The 22150-nt window shown below is 37.6% G+C and overlaps 1 protein-coding gene across 1 annotated transcript; it reads right to left on the bottom strand.

The window, feature by feature from the left end:
* Nucleotides 1-357: 357 nt before the first annotated feature.
* On the bottom strand, nucleotides 358-21536 carry LOC121330479 (MICAL-like protein 2). The gene is made up of 16 exons (XM_041277021.1): nucleotides 21086-21536; nucleotides 19927-19975; nucleotides 13820-13961; nucleotides 12527-12714; nucleotides 11341-11471; nucleotides 10446-11021; nucleotides 8666-8853; nucleotides 8124-8220; nucleotides 7499-7689; nucleotides 6759-6832; nucleotides 4624-4747; nucleotides 3571-3661; nucleotides 3002-3075; nucleotides 1858-1972; nucleotides 1331-1377; nucleotides 358-1079 (listed from the first exon to the last, which is right to left on the bottom strand). The coding sequence occupies exons 1-16, from the start codon at nucleotides 21229-21231 to the stop codon at nucleotides 979-981; spliced, it is 2334 nt and encodes a 777-aa protein (XP_041132955.1). The 5' UTR covers nucleotides 21232-21536; the 3' UTR covers nucleotides 358-978.
* Nucleotides 21537-22150: the final 614 nt, after the last annotated feature.

The raw sequence follows: 22150 nt of genomic DNA, 5'->3' as shown, positions 1-22150 counted from the left end.
GGCCCAGTCAGAGCCCCGACCTAAATCCAATCGAAAATTTTTGGCATGACTTGAAGATTGCTGTCTATCAACGCTCCCAAAGGAACTTGACAGAGCTTGAACAGTTTTGTAAAGAAGAACAGTCATCTAGATGTGCAAAGTTGGTAGAGACCTATCCCAACAGACTCACAGCTGTAATTGCTGCCAAAGGTGCTTCCACCAAGTATTAACTCAGACTTATCCAATTATGATCTTTCAGTTTTGTATTTTTAATATATATTTTTTTCTCAATAAAAACTTTTTTCCCCTTAACAGTGTGGAGTATGGTGTATAGATAAGTGGGAAAAAAATCCAAGTGCATGAAACTCTGAGGCACTGACACAACAAAATGTGAAAAAAGTTCAAGGGGGTGTAGACTTTCTATAGGCACTGTACACACACACACACACACTGTAACCCGATTTCATGGGTTTAGGAACATTTCTTATTAGCTGTTACACTGCCATCTTCTGGCTTTTCAGTAGCTTAGTGCTATTTCTGGACAGAATTACAGAACTGCACGTAACCCATCTGTTGCAAAGTCTTAAAGGCAAACGTATACAGGTCACTTTTTGGTTTTTTTTGGTCTTAAACTGTAGCACCCAAAGTTTGACAAAGTAAATTACTTTTAATAAATTTAAAACACATTTATGACTGCATTCTGAATCATACAGTTCAGTAACAATAACTATCACGTATGGATTTAATTAATTTTTTGGTCAGCGATTAGACTAAACCCAGAGATTTTGGCTTACTGACAGCAAACACACTTTTCAACCATTCACACACGCGAGCTGTGGCTAGAATCTGGTACTGTACACCTCTTTTTGTACATTTATTTTCAGACCTGATATTTCAGGAACACAAAAACTGATGTATCACCTCTCTATGGCTGCTTTCAGTAGGAGAATGCTTGTGAAAAGTGGAGTATCACACTGGAGTGAAGAGTTCCCCTAGGCTTTAGTTCTTTACGGTTTCCTCAGAGTTGCGTTTACTTTTCCGCCTAAAGAATTTGGCAATCGGAGAGGATTTCTTTTTTCCAATGGTGCCTTTCTTTATTTCTGTTTTAAAAAAAGGAGAGACAGTGTGTTGGAGAAGTCTTTGTAAATTTTCATTTGAAAACACTGATCTGCACGTCAAATACAGTAAACAAGGCAAACTTGTCATCTCCGTACATCTAGACCCTGAAAAAAGAACCACTTTAAAAAGTTAGAACCCAATGTGCCAACACTTGTACTTATTTATCTTTTAAAATATTTCTGTACCTAGTGTACAGACCCAATTACTTACAAAAGTAAAAAAAAAGATTTACCAAATCTTTGCATCATTTCGTTCATCTCTTGGTCTTCCTCCTCTTCCCTATAAAATAATTTTTTAAAAAAATACCGGTACATAAAATCTGTTAACTTTTGGCAAAACAGCATTTGTATTGTGAACTCAACACATCAATGATTGCCTCCTTGTTAAATATACTGCTGTAATTAAAGCTAATTATTTTTTAAATTGTACCTTAGAGAATCAAATTAGGAAATTTAGTTAATTGTTAGTTAGTTGCCATAGATACATTTTTTTCATTATAAAAATCAACAGACACAGACACAAAGGCGCAAGCGAGATGAAGAACAGATGAACACTTAAAATCAAACAAACACCCACAGGAGGGGTGTAATTTAAAAACTAGGCCAGGCAGCTGTAATGTCTTTAGTGAAGCCTTTACAAGGCAGCACTACTCACACATTCAAAACAGAAAGGAAGTTGTTTTAGCACTATCTTATGTTCACATACATGCTTGCCATAATTAAAATAATTAAGCTCCAAGCTCCAGCACACCCTACCCACCTGAGTCTGTCTTCATCCAGACCATCAATGATGGCATTTCTATTATTAACAATGTCTACAAGCTTCAACATCAGCTCCTCTTCCCGTTTTCGGTCTGCCTCGGTCTTCAGGTGTTCTGCAGGGTAAAAGTTTAAAAAAAACATGGATTTGTATTATTCTGGGAAAACAAAATCAGAAAAGCGGTTTCAAAGGAAATGGCTTTCAACTAAACAGCCAAGCAGGTGTCACTGTGAAAATATCACTGAAAAATGTCTTCAATAGGTCAAGATATGGCTAGATCCAAGTGTGACCTTCTTTGCATCCCCCATAATGAAAAAAGGCCAAAATCACCAGGCTGAAACAACATTTCAGGAGAAACATTTTTCTTCTTGCTATGCCAACTAAACATGCAATGACCCAAAGCATAAAATAAACTCTTATAGCTACCCAATTCAAACATCCTCTTATTTTAGCAAACAGGAATATTAAAGTAACACTCTGCCACTGACATCCTAAAAATAAAAGTAATGGCTGAAGAATAATTGAATACCGTATTCCTTCCAATTTAAGTTTAATTTACATTTAAATCTGTATTTACAAAGACATAACCTCAGTTATGCAAATGGAGGCAGTTTGCGGCTATCTGCTACCACATAGAGCATTACAGTTCTGTGCTGCTTCTCATTTCCAGTCGTGATTACTCACACCTGTTTTTCTCCCACTTTGTGAACTGTGGTATTGCTTGGCATGTTGAAAAATATGGGGATCTGATCAGCATTTCCGATCTGTCCATGCTGGTACTGTTTGTTAGAACTGAGCCTTATATGAAAAACGCTGAAATTGTAAAAGCTTTTCTTCAAATTCCTCAGAAAGCTAATGACGCTTCTTTGAAAATGGCTGCCTGTATGTCATGGATGATTCGAGATTGGGCAGTAACGTTTTGGTTCGTCTTTTTTCGGCAGTGGCTGCTTGTGTTGACGATTTTTTACTACACGCATCACTATACTGTACTCGAATTTAAGAAGCAGGCTATTTTTGAGAAGAAATAAATTCTTTAAAAAGTGCGTCTTCAATTGGAAGGAATATGATAGATATATTTTAAAGACTGTCAATATAGCTTGAATATGTTCCATTCTGGCACAGGTAAACACAGTTCTAATCTCACCTGGTTTCTCCATCAGCCTCCTCAGCTCCCCCTCCACACCAGGCTGCTGGTTCTCCAGATCCTGCGTCTTTGATCTGAGAGTATGGCAGGAGAACATGAAGAATTAGAAAAGCCGTCATTTTACACATTTAACCAATAAACAGGATTTGAAGCACACTCCAGCAACAGGGAATAGACCTGCATGCTACAGAATCAATAGAGCGCATTCGCTTCAGGCATGACAGCAAGGATTCAAAGAACAGTCTAACTGTGTACTCTGGTGTTACTGCAGGAGGGACCAATAATATTTAAAGATTTTATTTACTCGCAAAATACTTGTTGGAGAGAACTGAAATATTTCATTTATGAAAATCAATCCTGTGAAAAATCAAGGAACCTTATCTGGGAGTTCAAATAAACTATTTGATAATAATTTAAAACACAGAAACTACACACACAGACAATGACCCAATAGGCATTCAGACTATTAATTTAATAAAACATCCCTTTGACATCCAGCAAAACATTTTCCAGATATATTTTCTTTAGATTTTTTCTCCCTCACAGGAGTTCTTTAGACAGATTCTTACATGTAAACCAGCTCTGATTCTCTTCTCATCAGCAGTTGTTTTTGTCGGATCAACTTGAACCAGTCCACCATCAAAACATCTTCACTTTCATCTGAAAAAGACCAAAAAGCAGTTATCTTCCATGCTGCCACATATCACTTGTTTTGAAAGAAAATAGCCAAGTGGATGCAAAAACAAAAACATGTTTAAGTAAAGACACACTTTCTGGAGATCTGCTTATCGAAATTAATAGAGAATATGACACAATTAATCCTTGTATTTCAAATAAAAACCCAAGTTTGTTAAATATTTATACCAGCAGATGTTGCACTGCTGTCACGGCCAACAGGAGTATATGTACCAATAACATTATCTGGAATAATAACACATATTATATGTTTCTATTCGTCGAAATTGACCTAAAACACTAGGCAAGACAACGATTAAAATAAATAAATAAATAAATAAATCTTCGCTGTTACTGTTTTCTTTTCAAGGTCATCAACAAAGGAACAATCAGAGTGCCTTTCCAGGTGGCCACTACAGCTGGCACAAAAATCTATTTCCATCCTGCACCTCAATCCCTTGGAGAGAGGAAGCTATCAGAAAAGGAAGCTGTTTCAGTGCGAAGCTCACCGCACAGCCCATTTGGTTTTAGCTTTAATAAATTGAACATTTTTTGGGTCACACCCCTTCGGGCGGTATTGGAACCCCAATCAAGCCCCCCCCCTCCCCAGCTTCTGCATTGCATATTGAGAAGCGAAACTGCCCAACAGTACAACCAGCAGATGTATTACTGGGCCAGAAATATCAAGGGGAAATCAGGTGTCCTAAAAATTGCATTCGTCTCGAATTACATTAGAAGTAATGCCTGTGTTCAATATAAGATTACTCAGACCAGCGTCCAATACATTCTATACATTAAACTGTGAAAACAAGGCAACGCAAGGCTTTGGAGTGTGTGTGTGCATGTGTGGGAATGCATGTGCAAGTCCACCTTGAATTTAAGGCTCACATTTGCCTTTGTCAGCTTCAGTCAGTGTGTTTTGATATTGCAGGCTGCTCTGCGCTCACCTCCCTCACAGCTGCGCAGCTCCTTCTCCATCTCCACCCCCTTCTTCTCCAGTTCATTCACCTGAGCCTCGATACCTTTCAACTCCTCCTGGATCTCCTCCTCGGGGATGTAGCCCAGCTGGGACTGAGACAGAGACAACAGAGCAAGGAGCAGAGAGTGAGCTTGTTCCGTTTTAAAAAAAAAAAGAGACGACACAAATATATTTAATTCACCTTATATATATATATATACAGTAGCTTGCAAAAGTATTCAGACCCCTGACCAATTCTCTCATATTACTGAATTACAAATGGTACATTGAAATTTCGTTCTGTTCGATATTTTATTTTAAAACACTTAAACTCAAAATCAGTTATTGTAAGATGACATTGGTTTTATGTTGGGAAATATTTTTAAGAAAAATAAAAAACTGAAATATCTTGCTTGCATAAGTATTCGACCCCCACACATTAATATTTGGTAGAGCCACCTTTCGCTGCAATAACAGCTTTAAGTCTTTTGGGGTAAGTATGCACCAGCTTTGCACACAGTGGCGGAGTGATTTTGGCCCATTCTTCTTGGCAGATTTGCTCCAGGTTGTTCAGGTTGGTTGGACGACGCTTGTGGACCGCAATTTTCAAATAGTGCCACAGATTCTCAGTGGGATTGAGATCAGGACTTTGACTGGGCCACTGTAGGACATTCACCTTTTTGTTCTTGAGCCACTCCAATGTTGCTTTGGCCTTGTGCTTGGGATCATTGTCCTGCTGAAAGGCGAATTTCCTCCCAAGCTTCAGTTTTTTAGCGGACTGAAACAGATTCTCTAGCAGTATTTTCCTGTATTTTGCTCCATCCATTCTTCCTTCAATTGTAACAAGATGCCAGTCCCTGCTGATGAGAAGCATCCCCACAGCATGATGCTGCCACCACCATACTTCACTGTAGGGATGGTGTGTCTTGAGGCATGGGCAGTGTTAGGTTTGCGCCACACATAGCGCTTTGAGTTTTGGCCAAAAAGCTCTATCTTGGTCTCATCTGACCACAAAACCTTTTCCCACATCGCAGCTGGGTCACTCTCATGCTTTCTGGCAAACTCCAGACGTGATTTCAGATGGTACTTTTTGAGTAACGGCTTCTTTGTTGCCACCCTCCCATATAGGCCAGTGTTATGCAGAGCTCTTGATATGGTTGACTGGTGCACCATTACTCCACTCCCAGCCACTGAACTCTGTAGCTCCTTCAAAGTGATTGTTAGCCTCTCTGTGGCTTCTCTCACAAGTCTCCTTCTTGTTTGAGTGCTGAGTTTTGAGGGACAGCCTTTTCTTGGCAGTGCCTGGGTGGTGTGATGCAGCTTCCACTTCCTGATTATTGATCCAACTGTGCTCACTGGGATATCCAAACACTTGGATATTATTTTGTACCCTTTCCCTAATCTATGCATTTGTATTATTTTATCTCTAACTTCTGTAGAATGCTCTTTGGTCTTCATTTTCCTTCAGATTCACAGCCTTACCAATGATCCTTCAACAGTGGGGTTTTTATCCAGAAAATTTGACAGTAACTTTAATGGTTCACAGGTGGAGGCCAATGGTAAGGTAATTGTGTCCTCGTTAGGGCAATTTCTTTCATCGGTGCAAACTGGGAGCTTCCACAGCACAGGGGTTGAATACTTATGCAAGCAAGATATTTCAGTTTTTATTTTTCTTAAAAATATTTCCCAACATAAAACCAATGTCACCTTACAATAATTGATTCTGAGTTTCAGTGTTTAAAAATAAAATATCAAACAGAACGAAATTTCAATGTACCATTTGTAATTCGGTAATATGAGAGAATTGGTCAGGGGTCTGAATACTTTTGCAAGGCACTGTATGTATGTATGTATCATATATATTATAGATATAATATATAGAATATATATATATATATATATATATAGATATATATTTTGTTTGTGATACACGATGAGATGTTTGTCATGCTTCGCATTAATATGGAAATTCAATAAATGATTCAGTTGTTTAATGCTACATAATGTTCACTGCGCATTGATACAAATCAACATCAATTTGGAATGACCACAAACCACACCTCTATTTAAAATATTTAGTTCAGAAACTGTATATTTAAGTTTATTCATTCAACAAATGTTTACCTTTGCTGAAGTCGCTTCAGGGCTGGAGATGTCCTTATCAGATGGACTCTTTGAGAAATCCACATCTCTGTTCACTAAAAACAGTGTCAATAAAAATGTAAACAAAACAGAACTGAATAGGATTAAATGCATTGACGATTCCACCCCAACACTCAATCTGCCACTAGATGGCGAACTCAACAGCATATACCTACCGATACATTTCATTACCAAAGAAGCAGCAGCAGACCCAAAAACGCAAGAACCTGAACAGGAAGTACAAGTTTTGGATCGTTGAGTTTAAATGGTGTCTAGCCTAAAACTGTGCAAAAATACTTCTTTTTTTTTTTTTTTAAACTGCAATGCCAGTAGAAATCTCTCTTTTCACTTTAAGACTTAACTGTAAATACTGCCTAGAAAATCGGATTCACTGCCAATAAAACAGCTAAGCAGTCTAAAAGGAGTTGGTGTTGACCGAGTTCAACAATCCTATTAACCCCGCTTGGTTTTGTGTCTCAAGGACAACCTGGCTGATTTCCAGGCTTGTTTATTTGTTCAGATCCTGGAGTCTTGCCACCATCCCTACTGACTTGCCTCCAAAAGAGAACATGACTTTTCATAAATGTCAGCAAAAATGTCAAAGGAATAGCTTTCGGTACTGAGAAAAAGAGGACGGTAAGTGGAATGCCCCTCATGTCATTAGTGCTGCACCTACAGAAAGATGCCAAGTACTTATGTAGCTGGGATAAAGAACCACTTACTGTTGGTACCAGTCCCATTGCTGGTCTGCTTGGGTGAAGATTGAACTTTATTATAATCAGTGTTGGGAGTAGAAGGCACAGATCCAGCACTGGCCAATGAGACATCCACAGATGCAGGTCTCCGTTTAGAGGGAATGTCTACCTTAACTTCAGAAGTGAATGAAGTAGATGGTTTGTCTTTAACCTCTGTATGTGGGGGGGGGGGGGGGGGGGGGGGGGGGGGGGGGGGCGACAAAATGAAGAATTCTTTGAAAAAAATATATAAGAGGTTCAAAAGAAAAGACAATAGGATGTGTTGGAACTTCAGGGAAACTCAGTGTTAGGATTTCCTACTGGTTTTGGGGGCGGGTTCAGGCGCTCCACTCCTTGGTCATCTTGTGGGAGGCGGGCAATGCTTGCATGCTGAGCCAGTTAGTCATTACAGAGATGACCACGGGGGGGGGGGGGGGGGTCAAAGCAGGCTAAAGAACCAAGTTTAAAAAAAAATAAAATCTGTTCATAAAGAGGTCTAAAAAGCAAGCAGTGTGGTTTACAGTATATGCAAAAAGTCATCATGCACTTTGTCTTCCACAGTGCTTGCTACAAGAAGTGGGAACAGGGAACTGTGCAACATTCAATAAACACTTACTGGCTGATACCGGGTCCCTTTGACACATGTTTCAGTTTGGATCTCCAATCTGCTGGAGATTCTGTTGTGTTGGTATCAGTGTTCAAAAGAGAATCTGGAATCCAATGTTAAATTAAATATTTGTGAAACAGGATGCACATCATTTGCTGTAGTTTTAGCATGGAGATTATGTGTGTAGACAACAATTATGCAATAAATAAACTGCAAATATACTTCGAGCAATAGCCAGAGCAAGAGCTACAGCCTGCATGGAATTAAGTACCCTATTCTGTCTTTTCATACTGTCAAGGACAATGCTGCATTGGTCAAAATGCACAAGTAACTTTACAGAAAGACTACCAGAGGACAACTACTTTAACAGTTTAAGTTTCTTGCACACAAAAACAAATACAAATAAGCATATGCGATAGTGTATACTACTAGAGCAGTCTGTAGTTTTCAGTGGCTCTCCCTTTTTTAATCCTGTATATTTTTGCAGGTGTTGAGTAAGATATACTGTATTTTGATTTGATTTGACTAGAAACCAACACAAAAATTACCTTTGGTGCTTAATGGCAGAGCAGCACCTTTCTTGGAAGGATCAAGTCCAGAAGACCCGCTGATCTTCAGCGACGATGTCCTGAGCCCTGCTGGTACCAATACATTTTTCTGAACTGGATTCGAAGGTTCATAAGCAGAAACCAGTGCTGAGCTTTTGTTGCCTTTTTTCCAACTGGAGACATCAAATCTGTAACAGGAAATTGATTTTTGCTTGGCAAACCAGTAGAACTCCAAAGTGCTTCCATGGCTTAACAGGCATGTATATAACAGAAGCCATATATTCAGGTATGGCAGTCTTTTCACAGTGTTGGTCTGTCCGTGACAGCTGATGCGCCATATCAAACAAAATAGAAAGTGTACTAAAAAAACCACAAAGCCCTTGAATCTTGATTGTATGACTAAACCAAAAGGATAGAAAACAGTAACTCAATAAGGCTTAAGGATATTCCTTTTAGAATGGTTACTACAGTACAGTGATTTTAGGAATGAAGGGGTTTTCTATATTGAAATCATTTAAAAGCCACTTAGCACTTAAAAATAAGATGTTACATGCAGACAACAACAGTAACGCATTAAATAGGTATTACAGCTCTGATTAAAGCAGCTGATACTCTAGACAAGAACAACCTGATGCTCAAAAGGTAGGATGCTGGTATTAGAGGATATTAAGAGCAGGTTTTCTCCCTCAAGTGGAAAGGAAACAATGTCATGTTACCGTGCATCCCTGCTATCATAACATGGAGCAATAAGCAAGCAAGTCTGTAACTCTTCCATCTCTAGGTGGCCAGACATACTCTGATGCTCTTAATCCATCACTGCCTTGCAATGTCCGTACTACATCCTGGGTATTGATGCAATAAATAAACAAAAGCATGTTATGTTGCTGTCCGTATTGTTTTTCGGAAGTGTAAAAACTGGGCTTCTAATTAAACTGCTCTTCAATTATTATACAACTACACTCAGCAGATTGCTTGGGTTTTTTTTTTTTTTTTTTTAATTTTCACAGCAATTTTCAATTTAAATTTTTGTTGTCTAGATTCAGGAGTGCTATTTATAGGGTTTATACTAAAATCTATTTGAATAGCTCAGCTGGGTATCAGGCTGCAAAAAAAAAAAAAAAAACCACACCTTTTAAAAAATCAATCCATTAAAAACAGGATAGATGGTTGTCACTGATTGATACTGTACAGGACAAGGAAGGGACAAAAATATAACTGGCTGTGTTCCTGATAAAAACATGTAGAGCTATTATCTGAGACTATCTACTAGGAATTGGCAGGGAATCTACATGTTTAACTTGTGTCCACTATGATATACAAATACATAATGGACACAAGTTCAAAAAGTTCAAATCACTTTCTTTTTTAAAAGAATAGACATTCGGTGAAGTGTCACAGATCCAAAAAAAATTAAATAAACAAAAATAATTTGGAAGCTGCCGCACTAATTATTTCTTATGCCTAATTCACCAATGGCCTGATTTAATTAAATTATTAGCCAGATGCAAACACTGAAGGAATGTTCATGCAAAAATCCACAGACCGAACGGATGACCAAACAAAACAGATCTCCACATTATCTCCGTAAACTGCATAAACAGATATTTTCCTCGACTGCCAGCTAAAAAGATCACTGAACTGGGCCCTCAATCCATTTCTTTTTCTATCACCGTTTAGAAGGGTGACTGAGGATCCCCACATATTTCAGTATCTAATATACAAGGGTAAAAATGAACAGAAAAGTTACACAGTTCAGGCTTTTTCTCCATTCAATACACACCTGCTGGTGAACTGTGACTCGGTTGATTTGACCACTCCAGAGCTTGCAGGTGCTAATGGCGTATGGTTGTTGTTATTATTGTTTCCCTCCAATGGCAGTTTCTGTGTTAAAAAGGATCTGGCCTTGTCTTTATCACTGCCAGTCTGCAGTGAGGTTGCAGGTTTACCAGGCATCTTCACATTCACAGCAGACAAGCTGTTCGTTGGATGGTTAATGGGAGTCACATTGCTGGACTGGAAGAATTTTTCCCTGGCCATCTGTGTCTTCTCTGCCGTTGGGGTCCATGGTTTGGCTGGAGTCATCCCCACACTAGGTTTGATGTTATAACTAACGGTGGTTGTCACACTCGATGTAGAGAGGGTTACAGCAGGGCTTTGGTTTCTGGGAGTCGCAGAGGTCAGTCCAGTTTTTGCTGGGACAGCAGTGGTGTTGTTGTAGGTCCCCCCTGAGGTAAAACCTGCAGGACTGGGCATACTCTTGTTTTGGTTGCACTTGTGAGTGGTACAGATGAAGGTTCCGGATTCTGGTCCTGGTTTGTATGTTCCTGAAAGGAGGATATTTGAGCATTGCTTGCACCTGTTAATAGTAAAAACACAAATCCAAACAATTACTCATATCTTTTTGTGTTTACTATTTAAGTTTGTTAACAGAACAATTTTGATCTTATTTACACTTAATGTCTTAAAACTATAAAGCAACATGCTTCGAAGAAAATGTATATATCTTCCATATATATATATATTATATATAATACTTATATATATCTAGATATATATATATATATATATATTATATATTTTACAGTAGTTCAAGGTTTTAATTAGATGGGCCGAATGGCTTCTTCTTGTTTGTAACCTTAATAATAACGTTGTTTCATTTACAGAAAGTGACTCACCTGAAGCAGTTTCTGTGATACAGCTTCCCATCCACCAGGTGTCGCTGTACCAAGTGAACATGGTTCTTGCACACAGCACAGGTACTGCTAAGGCTGCTGGCTTTGTTCGTGCTTTCCACCAAAACTTTCTTCTAAAAAGTAAACATGTATTTATAAATGTGACTCTGTAACTTGCACCTGGGCTCGAAACAGGTAGCTTTTGAAATAATCCCCTCATGTACATGCAAATCCTTTTATTCAGGAAGTATAAACACTTGATAATGTACATTCAACAAATCAAACTAAATAATTACTGAATGGACCAGATCACCTCCTTCTCCTCATCTAACACCTACTGGTCAAAAGTCTAAATACTTATTCAAAGGTTTTTTTTTTTTTTTGTTTTAAGGGGTCTTGGGACTCACTCTGGACAGTTTAAAATGTACACTAGAGGGAACTAAAGAGCTAAAAGTGAAACATAATGCAAGAGGCAAAAAGCCAAGAGCAAGAGATTCACAAAGAAGACATTTCAAACCCCTGCCATTTAGTTATTTGGCAAAAAAGAAAAGGACTGTCTCTGTTGATACATTTAGTCATGCATTATACAATCATAATTAATCTTGTAAATTGCCTCTCACACCGATTTACTACGCTGCAGCTTTTGTAAGGCTTCTTAGCCAGGTTTGCAAATGCAAACAATTCACTTGTTAAAACAAACCCATCTCTGAAATCCTGTTATTGTAAAATGATTTTCTACAAACACAATGGAAGTGTGAGTCACACCCAAGTATTGTTTACAGCTGTATTTACAGTACATGTTGTCAGTTTTCCTCATTGTTCTCAATGCTTTAACTAAGCCTAGTATCATACTGTCATAACACAGTTGTAGTGGCATGTGCAATTATGGCAACAGTGTGCATGCTTGCGTTATTTTTTTATTTTATTTGAAGAATTCATTTAAAAACTCTTCACCAAAGCTGGCTCAGGCAAATATGTGCCTGTCAGGAAAAACGAAGACAGAGGTAAGTGTTGGTTTATCTCTCCTAAAGCAGGGATAAAAAGAGGTGCTTTTATTCATTCCCTGTGCAAATATAAACCGCACACAAGCAAATGTTTATTAGCCCCACTCATGCCATGAAGCCCGAGAATGTGAGGGGTACTGAACAGGGGGCTTTATCAAAATCAGCAAGATGAGAGGTCTCCTTACTGGTTCGGCTGCTTTTGCTGCAGCCGGTGCTGGTTTGGAGGAAGCAGTGGTGACGGTGGCAGGGGGGTTCTGTGTCTCAGTTGTTGGTTTAGTGGGGTATTGTTTTGCCACCACTGGAAGATTTTTTTTGCCAGCTGGCTCTTCCTTGGAATCCTCAGCTGGCCGTTTAATACCAGCCAGACCTCCAACTGAAAGAAAATGTACGTTTTAGTGATGGATAAATATTTCAACCCTCTTGGAAGATGTTAATGGAATAGCATTGTCTCCAAGCTCTCAAACATAAAACTTGATATTTCACTATTTAATCTGTCACTAGGCCTGCCTTCATGTTTACCAGGCAGAGTCAGGTTCCAGTAAGAACACACCCTCTTACAGTAAATTCTCATTGACAATCTGGCATGCTATCAGAGAGGCAGTCAATAAAAGCTTGCCTTTACACTAAGCTCAAAGTCCCAAACGTCTCTTTGCTTGATACTAAATTAGCATGAACATAGCCAACATATTTTACACAGTCTGTTTTTGCTCAGACTCAAGCTTGATTTTCTAAACAGCTAGTGACAGTTCTAACCAAGAAAAACAATCATTTTTATTTGGAATTTCAGAGTGCGCAGACATCTTATGACTCCTTTTCAATGCATATCCTGATACAGAGCTGCAGAGGCATTTTAGTGACCGGCATGGCTGTTGTGCAGAAAACTGTGGCTAGACAAAGCTTAAAATAGTATTTTACAATAATGCATACGGTGTATAATTTGTGATTGTGTTTTTTTGGAACGTCCACCAGTGATTTGCAGCAATTAGGAAAAGAAAACAGGAGTCCTTTTTACAAACCCAAGGAGGTTTCTTTTGAACTTTCTAGTCTGCAACAAATAAATTATGTGAAAGACTTTGTCTACAGACTTTGATGATGATTGGGGGAGGGGGGCTGCCCGTTACTCTAATTCTTTACAGAATCCCGGCGTCTTTTTTTAGATTCTGGAAGGAAGCAGAAAAGCTGTTCAAACAAAAATCAATTAATTAAGAAAGCATTAGGCTGGCCAGATAATGACTTTCCAGTTGTTTGCTTCAGTAAAGAACTGGCTTAGCAAGCAGTTTCCTAATGAACAGATACTCGTAAAGATCTGTGGATTTTTCCCTTGAGTATTTAAAGCGAGGTCGGTTTCCATTTAAAGTAATAGTGGCAGGTAATTCCCCCTGGTACATCACGTACAGACTGTAGATTCTGACCCATGAGCGAACACAGCAAAGATTAGGGTGTGATGTGGACAATCAATACCTGAATGCTGCACTTACTGGGTGAGCGACCATGGAAATAGTTGTAATACTGGGATACGTAGGTGAGGATACTGAGTCTATCTGGAACCTTCAATGCAACCATGTCCTCTGCATCCAGCAATGCTGGGATCCCCAGCTCCTCCTCAGCCACACGGAAAGCCTGGGACAAAACATCAAAAATTGTCAGATTAAATCCTGCTGCAGGTTGGTCCAAATATTTCTGCATTTAAATGCTGGTTATTACCAAGAAGTATACAAAGCGATAACAACGGTGACATTATCCATAGTTAAGAGAGCTTAGGAACAAGCTGTTTTAACACCCAAAAGATTAGAATCCAAGGTCAAAAACTGATAAGAAAACATATTAGCATTGCTGTATACAGTAAATAAAAAAGCAGGTTATTTCAGGTGGGGGACAGAAAAATTGGTCAAGACTTCTACTATTAACTACTGTCAAATTTCTGTTCACCGATACGCTTTGAACCGACAACTGCAATACAGCATGAAAGTATCATGGCTACATTTAAGAAAAATGTCAACCAACTAATTGAAAGAAAAACTTTCTGCATCTTTTTGAAACTTACAAAACGTATCTCTGTAATCATCATCATCATGTTTAATGCTCCAGTTTTCTGTTAATTCTGAATTACCCAACACAAAAGACAGCAACCGAATTAACTCCAAAAAACAGAACAGTGCCTAAATATAGCCCCCCCCCACCAATTACTACCACCACAAGTGGGTTAGGAGATCTACAGAAACAAGTACATTGATCGGGAAACAGGGACAAAATCAATCGTCTTTGTAACCGAGAACTCTGTTTAAAATGCAAGCAGCACCCGGATCAGTGCAGCCTATTAATAAAACATGCAGAAGAACGTGCATTACCTTGCAGTAGTAACATCTGACACATCCATAAAGGGCTGGAAATTGAAACACACAAACTACTGTGAACCATTACACAATTTTGTACAGCAGTACCTTTTCATTTGAGATTGTATGTTTTTATAGTGCCTTACAGCCAGTGACATTTGACAGACTAATGGACGGTTACTAGATGCGTTACATTTAAATAAAGTAAAAATTCTCTGGAGGAGCACAAGAAACAGGAACACTAAGGTATGTTAATGGCAGATTCTCCATCGCTCCTTGATTCTCTCACTTACTCACTGTTATTATGGTCTGTAAACTCCCAAGTCATTTGCATTTGTAATATAGTAGGTGATGTACTCTGATGCTTTAATGTACAGTAATACAGTGTTCCCTGCTGGCACCTAGAAATTAAAAAGTACTTTAATTGTTAATTACTGTGGTTTTTTTTTCCATTAAGAGTTAAACGTGACTTGCATTCAAGGTCTTTTTTTTTTTTGATGTCCATATTTGGGGGTGTGACTTGAATTCAGGGGCAATAAATATATACACACAGTATATATATATATATATATATATATATATATATATATATATATATATATATATATATATATACACACACACACACACTTATATTTCAATAGTATCTTTCCCGACAAGCTATGGACAACATGCTTTTTTTCTGCAGTGAAATGAAGCTCAAATTGTGGGTAGAAGGGTGAGATGTGGTGGCTGGAAGCAAAACTAAAACCCATGCAGTGCTTTAGTTGTGAGCAAGCTGGAAGATCTGTGTCTAAATGACAAGGCATTTAACCAGACTAGGGGTTCTGAAACAATTCTCTTCAGCTGGTGTCAGCTCTGCACTGTCTGCTACTGAACAAGGAAATTAGCAACAGGACAGAAACCCCCTTTTTTAAGAGAAGTCAATGTGAACATGAGCATTGCGTAACTTGTTTTGCATCTGCCTTGTACGTGCTTGCCACAGCATGAAAGATTTATTCCACTGGATCTTGTATTACACAGCACTGCTGAAGCAAGGACAATGCAACATTCCCAGCATTTACATGGATTGTTCTCAACAGCTGTAAAAGGTTAGTTTTAAAGTCCTGTCCTCATTATATTATATATATATATATATATATATATATATATATATATATATATATATATATACACACACACACACACACACACACACACACACACACATATATATATATATATATATATATATATATATATATATATATAGATAGATAGATAGATAGATAGATAGATAGACAGATATAGATATAGATATAGATATAGATATATATATAGAAAGTCATTATATACAAAGTCTACACCCCTTTGAACTTTTTTCACATTTTGTTGTGTCAGTGCTTCAGAGCTTCATGCATTTAAATGATTATTTTTTCCACTCATCTACAGACCATACTCCACACTGTTAAGGGGAAAAAAGTTTTTTTTATTGAGAAAAAAAAAATATATATATATATATAGAAATACAAAACTGAAAGATGACAATTGGATAAGTCTCCACCCCCCTGAGTTAACACTTGGTGGAAGCACCTTTGGCAGCAATTACAGCTGTGAGTCTGTTGGGATAGGTCTCTACCAACTTTGCACACCTAGATTTGGCAATATTTGACCATTCTTCCTTACAAAACTGATCAAGCTCTGTCAAATTCCTTGGGGAGCGTTGATGGACAGCAATCTTCAAGACACTGGAAAATTTGTTCCAAGTGTTGCAACATTGTCTGAGACTATTTAGAGTAACTGAACAAGTCTAATCTACCTCGGGATCTGTTAGAATATCATAACATGCAAAGTGGAAAGACAGTGCTTTGTAATTCAGCAGCGCTTCCACTGCGAATCAGCGAGTCAGGCAGCATTTACAGTTCTGCCTGCACGTGTTAAACGTTGGGGCTCATAGCGACATTTCAGATTCTTCTAAAGGAAAGTCAACGGGTGTTGCAACTGGTTTGTCACTGCAGGAGGTCAGAGATCTCTATTCGCTTGTAAAGCAGAGGCAGACATGCGGTTTTCATGAAGCCAGCGGAAACGTTTTCTATTTGTGTCCTGTAAGGTCAAACACTTACAATTTGTTTTTCTGCCTTCATGTGTGCAGCATGTGTGGTATCACTACACAAATGGCTTCATGGTCAGGACAAGGGTGTTTTACAGAAGTTTAAGAACTAAAAAGCAGTTAAGCAAACTGTTGCCACTGAAAGCCTATTTCTCCCAAAGACTTTCAATTGAACAGTGTTGGATAAAACCTCTTTTATTCTTTGACGGCGTCAGGAAAAAAAAAAAAAAAATACTTAACAGGTTGGTCTTGTTATGTACAAAGCCTAACTTGTGCAAAACTGAAGAAAGGATGGGGGTTGTATGTAGATCAAATAATATATCAACGATCAACTCCCTGCCAAACACTTCTACTAATGGGATACAACATGCAACAGCCTGCAATCTTTATGATTTCCAGATATGTGCTTGCCTTGGTCGACTATGTTTCACAGAACTGTCTTGTTTAACTACTTAGAGAGATGATGTTACAGCACACATAAGGTCTCTGAAAGGGTTCATATGAACAGCCAACCTCCTCTTAATAATAATAAACTGGAGTTATCTGTATTGCAGATTACAAGCTGGTGTGGTTTTGGCATTTGTAGCCTTTTATTCCTAGTTAATTGAAGTTACACATATAAAAGTCAAGGTACTGTTAAATAGCCGATTAAGAAAGCAATAAGTTCTAACAAGTAGTATCGTAGAATGTTCATTTGAACCAGTTGATGGAAACACAGTATTTGTCTCTTCTACTTAAGGAAGGGCAAACTGGAGACTAAAAGATACATTTTAAAGCAACTAACAGTACAACAGTGTTTAAAATGCATATGAGCAATGTATTAAAACAGCACAATAGGAATCTCGCTTCTCATCTTTCCTACGAGTTCCTGTGATAGACTACATTGCACTAAAGAGTAAGCAGTGGGTTTGCAGTGATTTAGAGGACAGATGACAAACCCAGTGCAATAGAGCAGCCCTTCTGAAAAGAGCTTTGAATCAGACTTTAAAAGTTATAAGTGTAAAAAGTTGCCAGGATGTTAACAATGAAAAGATGACAGGTACATTATTTAAACGGTTGTAGCAACACGTGGGGACGTGTAACTCTATATTGTTCTGAACCTGGCCACTTGAAGTTAATACAGGTGGTTTGGTATATTAGCAACAAAATGCCTAAACTATACTACTGTTTAATTTAGCTTGGGAAAAGCTAGTTAAATCTTTTCCTGGATTATCGTGGCTAGTGAAGCGCAATTAATTTATTAAATAAAATATTTTTTAATTGTTTTCATGAAAATGTTAAATCACAGGACAAACCTGTTACCTCTATTTGAAAATGAAACCAAAATAACTAAAGATGTCCTGTCAGGACACGCAATGCTCCACAATCTACCAAATCAGCTTCACAGTTTCAATATCATTTCGTATGTAACTCGGGTGATACACTTCAGAGCGTTCCTCTGCAATCAGCTTGCACTGCTCACTTCAATTCCAAGCTGGATTGGTGGCACATTTCTATACATTCAAATACCAACACACTTGCGACAGGCAGTTAAACAACTATATCAAAACAGAACATCAACCCACTGCACCATTTTCAGCCATCAGGCCTCTTGGATTTCATTTACAAGTTTGATTCCCCCCCCCCCAAGATTGCAATGAAATGGTTAAAGACAGAGACAGATTCAAAATGTGAGTTTACGTATTTCCAATTACACATAGCGTTATGTTTGGTGCATTTTTATGAACCGATTACTTGCTCAGAAAGTCTTTTCTATGGAGAATAAATTGACCAGCTGGTTAATTCCATTTTATTTATTTATTGATTTTCTCGCTAGATACACTATAAATAGCTAGTGAGTTCTTTTAAAAGATAACTCAGCTAAATGTCTCCTGGTTGGTTGTGAGATATTGTTTACAATTGAATGTCCTGTTATAATCAAGGGGAATATTTTAGCCACAAATGAATGGCAGATTCTAAATATAATTTACTACTGAGACTACCCAAGCAGAATTCAGGACAAATAACATCCTGAAAACATTAACAGCATCTGGAATCTCCCTACATATGTGTGATGAGGGAGTTTATTCAAAAAACGAATTTAAGCTTTCATTTCAACAAATTATAAAATAAAAAGAACAGTTTCTGTGTTATGTCGTAGGTAACTTATGAGGTGAATTGATGTGTTCAAAATTATATTAGTCCAATAGCTTTTTTTTTTTGTTTTTTTGCTACTGCTGTCTCCAGGCAAGATCAAATATTAAACATAAAATAGCATAGGATTATAAAACCCACTTGGAAGTAACACAGACCCTGTACATTCTTTCCAAATTGATATGTGGTTACAGATATTCTCCCTGTCCAGAAATGTGTGCTTTTAGTGGGCCAAAAACAGGATTTAAATAAAGAATTTTGTAAATCAAAAGCAGACCCACCCCAAAAAACAAACAAAAATGGTCAAAAAAGTTCCCCATTTATTTAATTTAACACACTGCCATCTCTCTAAACAAATATACTGCAATACTGTATGTTACTGGTGTACACAGCAAAAATATCTCCCACAAAGAACTGCAATTTAAGTCTTCCGTTGGACAGCAACAGACATCAGGAGTCAGGTAATGTTTGATGTGTAAGAGGAGCTGATGATACTGTAGTTTGTACTGGAGGTTGCTACAAACACCATTACTGATGTATGAAGAGAAAAACGGTCTAATAAAGAATTTTACCATGAACATGATCAACACAACTTCCAAGTATCAATGAGAAGGAAAACATGTTTAATTGCAGCATGTTTAAACTGCTAGTGCGCAATGTTATTTATTACATTATCGAATTGTTCAGGGGAAAGCTACACTGGCCTCTGACCAATATCATCAGATTCTGTGGCAACATTTTTATTTATTTATTTAAATAATCTGTCTTTGTCCCTGTACTTGTTATAACAGGCAAACCTGACCTACAATCCCATTTTTACATTTATTTTTTTGTTTTATATTTTGCCATCTGACCAACTCCTTAGTGAGCAATTTTCTTTTTGGCCTCTTTAAATACCCTAGTTCAATGGCCAATGTAAAACTGCACGGTTACAGTTCTTTTATCAGTAGTCTTATAAGAACTGATGAGAAGAGGGCTTCCCAAAATATGTTTCCAGTCTATTGTGTAGAATGCAATACATACTTCTTACCAGATTGTTGTTTTCGTACACATTCTCCTTACTGAGGGAATCAAAATCTCTGAAAACAGGATACAAGAAAATCTATTACCCCTTGAGGCAAGAAATATTAAAGTGCACATGTATAGAAGAGCTGTCTAAATGGCTCAAGGTGTACTCCCATTTCCTTGGCATAAAAAATACCATACCTCAGATAGGGTTGGGGTCAGTTCCTTTCATGTCAATTCCAATTTCAATTCCAGTTCCAAGTCCTTTGAAGGAATTGGAATTGATTCAAGAGGAATGGGAACTAGGGAATGATTTTAAAAATGGACAAAAAAAGAACTGACCGTAACCCAGACCTCCAGCACAACAGCAAATACAGACATCCCATCAAACTCTTGCTTTGATATCTCTTTCTCCTAATGATGAACACAGAGCTCTAGAAGATTTACTATCCTTCCTTATCTTCAAATTGTTTCCTGGAACACACCCGCCAACTGTTTATTCTGGTTTTTAAAATCTACTCTGCCAAATAGCACATTGAAAGAAAAAAAAAAACACGTCAGTATGTGACCTTTGCAATATTCTTTTTACACTAAAAGTAGAGGGGGGGGAAAAATCACTAAAATGGGAAACCACAACCTACTACTAAGGGATTGGTGGGATGGGTTAGGAGAAAAGGTAGCGGTCAACGGTTGCTTGTAGTGTTTCCCGTTCATTAGACCTTCAGTATTCTTGACAAAGTTATATTCGCAAACCATATCAAACTTTCCAACACAGACATTATATCTCAAAACAGTTATTAAATTGCGTTCAAACTGAACTTACCGCAAACATGAAAACGATTTACGCATTAGTCCTGTTAGATGCTAATCTTTGATGTCTCAATTATAGTTACACTGGTAGCAAAAACCGAGACAACTGTGTCTGACGACGACCCTCAATCTTTATGCCAAGAAAACAATGTTTACCCCTATCTACTGGTGCGCAAAACACACAAATTAGCATGCAACAACAACAAAAAACTTACTAAACCACTAAGAGTTTATTTTTACCATAGTTCACAGACACATGCACTTTTTTTTTGTTTTCACGTTTTGTGTTTTTCTCTTTTACCAGCAGAGTAAATGCTTAAATATGACAAACACTGTAGAGACTGAAAATGTATCATCATCAAATAGTTTCTTACATAAGCGCCGCTCTGTGCTTGTGGATAAGCGCGCAGAAAGCCAATCCATCCCTAAAAGAAGTTGTCATGTTGGTAATAGCCACATCTCTGTAACCATCACATTGTATTTTACACCACTGCTGCAGCGCCTTAATGCTAGAAGCCATGCTACAGAGAAAGGCGAATTCCAGACGAAAAGAAAACGGCTAAACACGCAATGAAAATCTTAAGACTCAAGTGCACAAAAAAAGTTGCCTCGACTGTTTTTGATTCTTGGTCCAAACTTCTTGTCTGCGGAAAATCCCTGATTATGGAAACGAAAATAAGCCTAGGGTTATAACGCTGCAGTACCCTGCAATACCTGAGTGATGTCATGTGGGTGGAGCTTGCAAAGCAATTGGCTAGATTATTGTTCCGGAGACGCACTTTATTTACCCAGAAATTACTTCAGTAAAACAGTTTGATCATTGTCATAAAAAATAAATAAATAAGTTTATAATCTAGTCAGTTTCTTTGGAAAGTATGTATATTCACTACTTCATCCAATGCTCCTTGTTTTACCCTTTTTTCATTTTATAGAACGCTTTATTCTACTTTATGGGATGTGCTACAAAGTTTTTTTTTTTTTTTTTTTTTTTTTTTTTTTTTTTTTTTTTTTAAATAAATAAATAAATAAATAAAAACTACAGCGGTATAGTGTCAGTGCGTTTATCAGCTAGATTTGTGTTAATTGCAGTTCATTGTACCAAAACAGTAAACAGAGAACTGAAAAAAAGAAAACAGTGATCTGCCAAGTTTTGAATCTTCCGCACCCAATCTTTAAAGAGCTAACATAACCCATGAAAATAAAAATAAAAACATTTTATTGGAAAGATGTTCTTTTTATAACAATAGACATTTGACTACATGTACACATTGTATTACATATTTATTACATATACAGATTATATGTACAAATGTGTGACTTTTCGTTTTTTAAAGTATCCATCTCAATTTGAAGAATATTGCCTTGTTTTTTTTTCAGAGAATATCAGTATATTCCTTTATCACTCACAACATGTCTGTGTATCTATGCTAATGAAGACT

This window comes from Polyodon spathula, chromosome 18, assembly GCF_017654505.1.
Source record: "Polyodon spathula isolate WHYD16114869_AA chromosome 18, ASM1765450v1, whole genome shotgun sequence".
In the NCBI taxonomy this organism is placed as follows: domain Eukaryota; kingdom Metazoa; phylum Chordata; class Actinopteri; order Acipenseriformes; family Polyodontidae; genus Polyodon; species Polyodon spathula.
Note: the sequence above shows the minus strand (reverse complement) of the source record. Positions and strands in the feature narration are given on the sequence as shown.

Bases quoted from the DNA above. Each gene is read 5' to 3' on its own strand.
- LOC121330479 (XM_041277021.1), bottom strand. From the start codon at position 21,231: ATGGCTTCTAGCATTAAGGCGCTGCAGCAGTGGTGTAAAATACAATGT. The intron at 4,748-6,758 runs GTAAACATTTGT...TCTCTGTCTCAG, and splicing joins CTGAAGCGACTTCAGCAAAG to TCCCAGCTGGGCTACATCCC. The intron at 3,662-4,623 runs GTGAGCGCAGAG...GGTCTTTTTCAG, and splicing joins GCTGCGCAGCTGTGAGGGAG to ATGAAAGTGAAGATGTTTTG.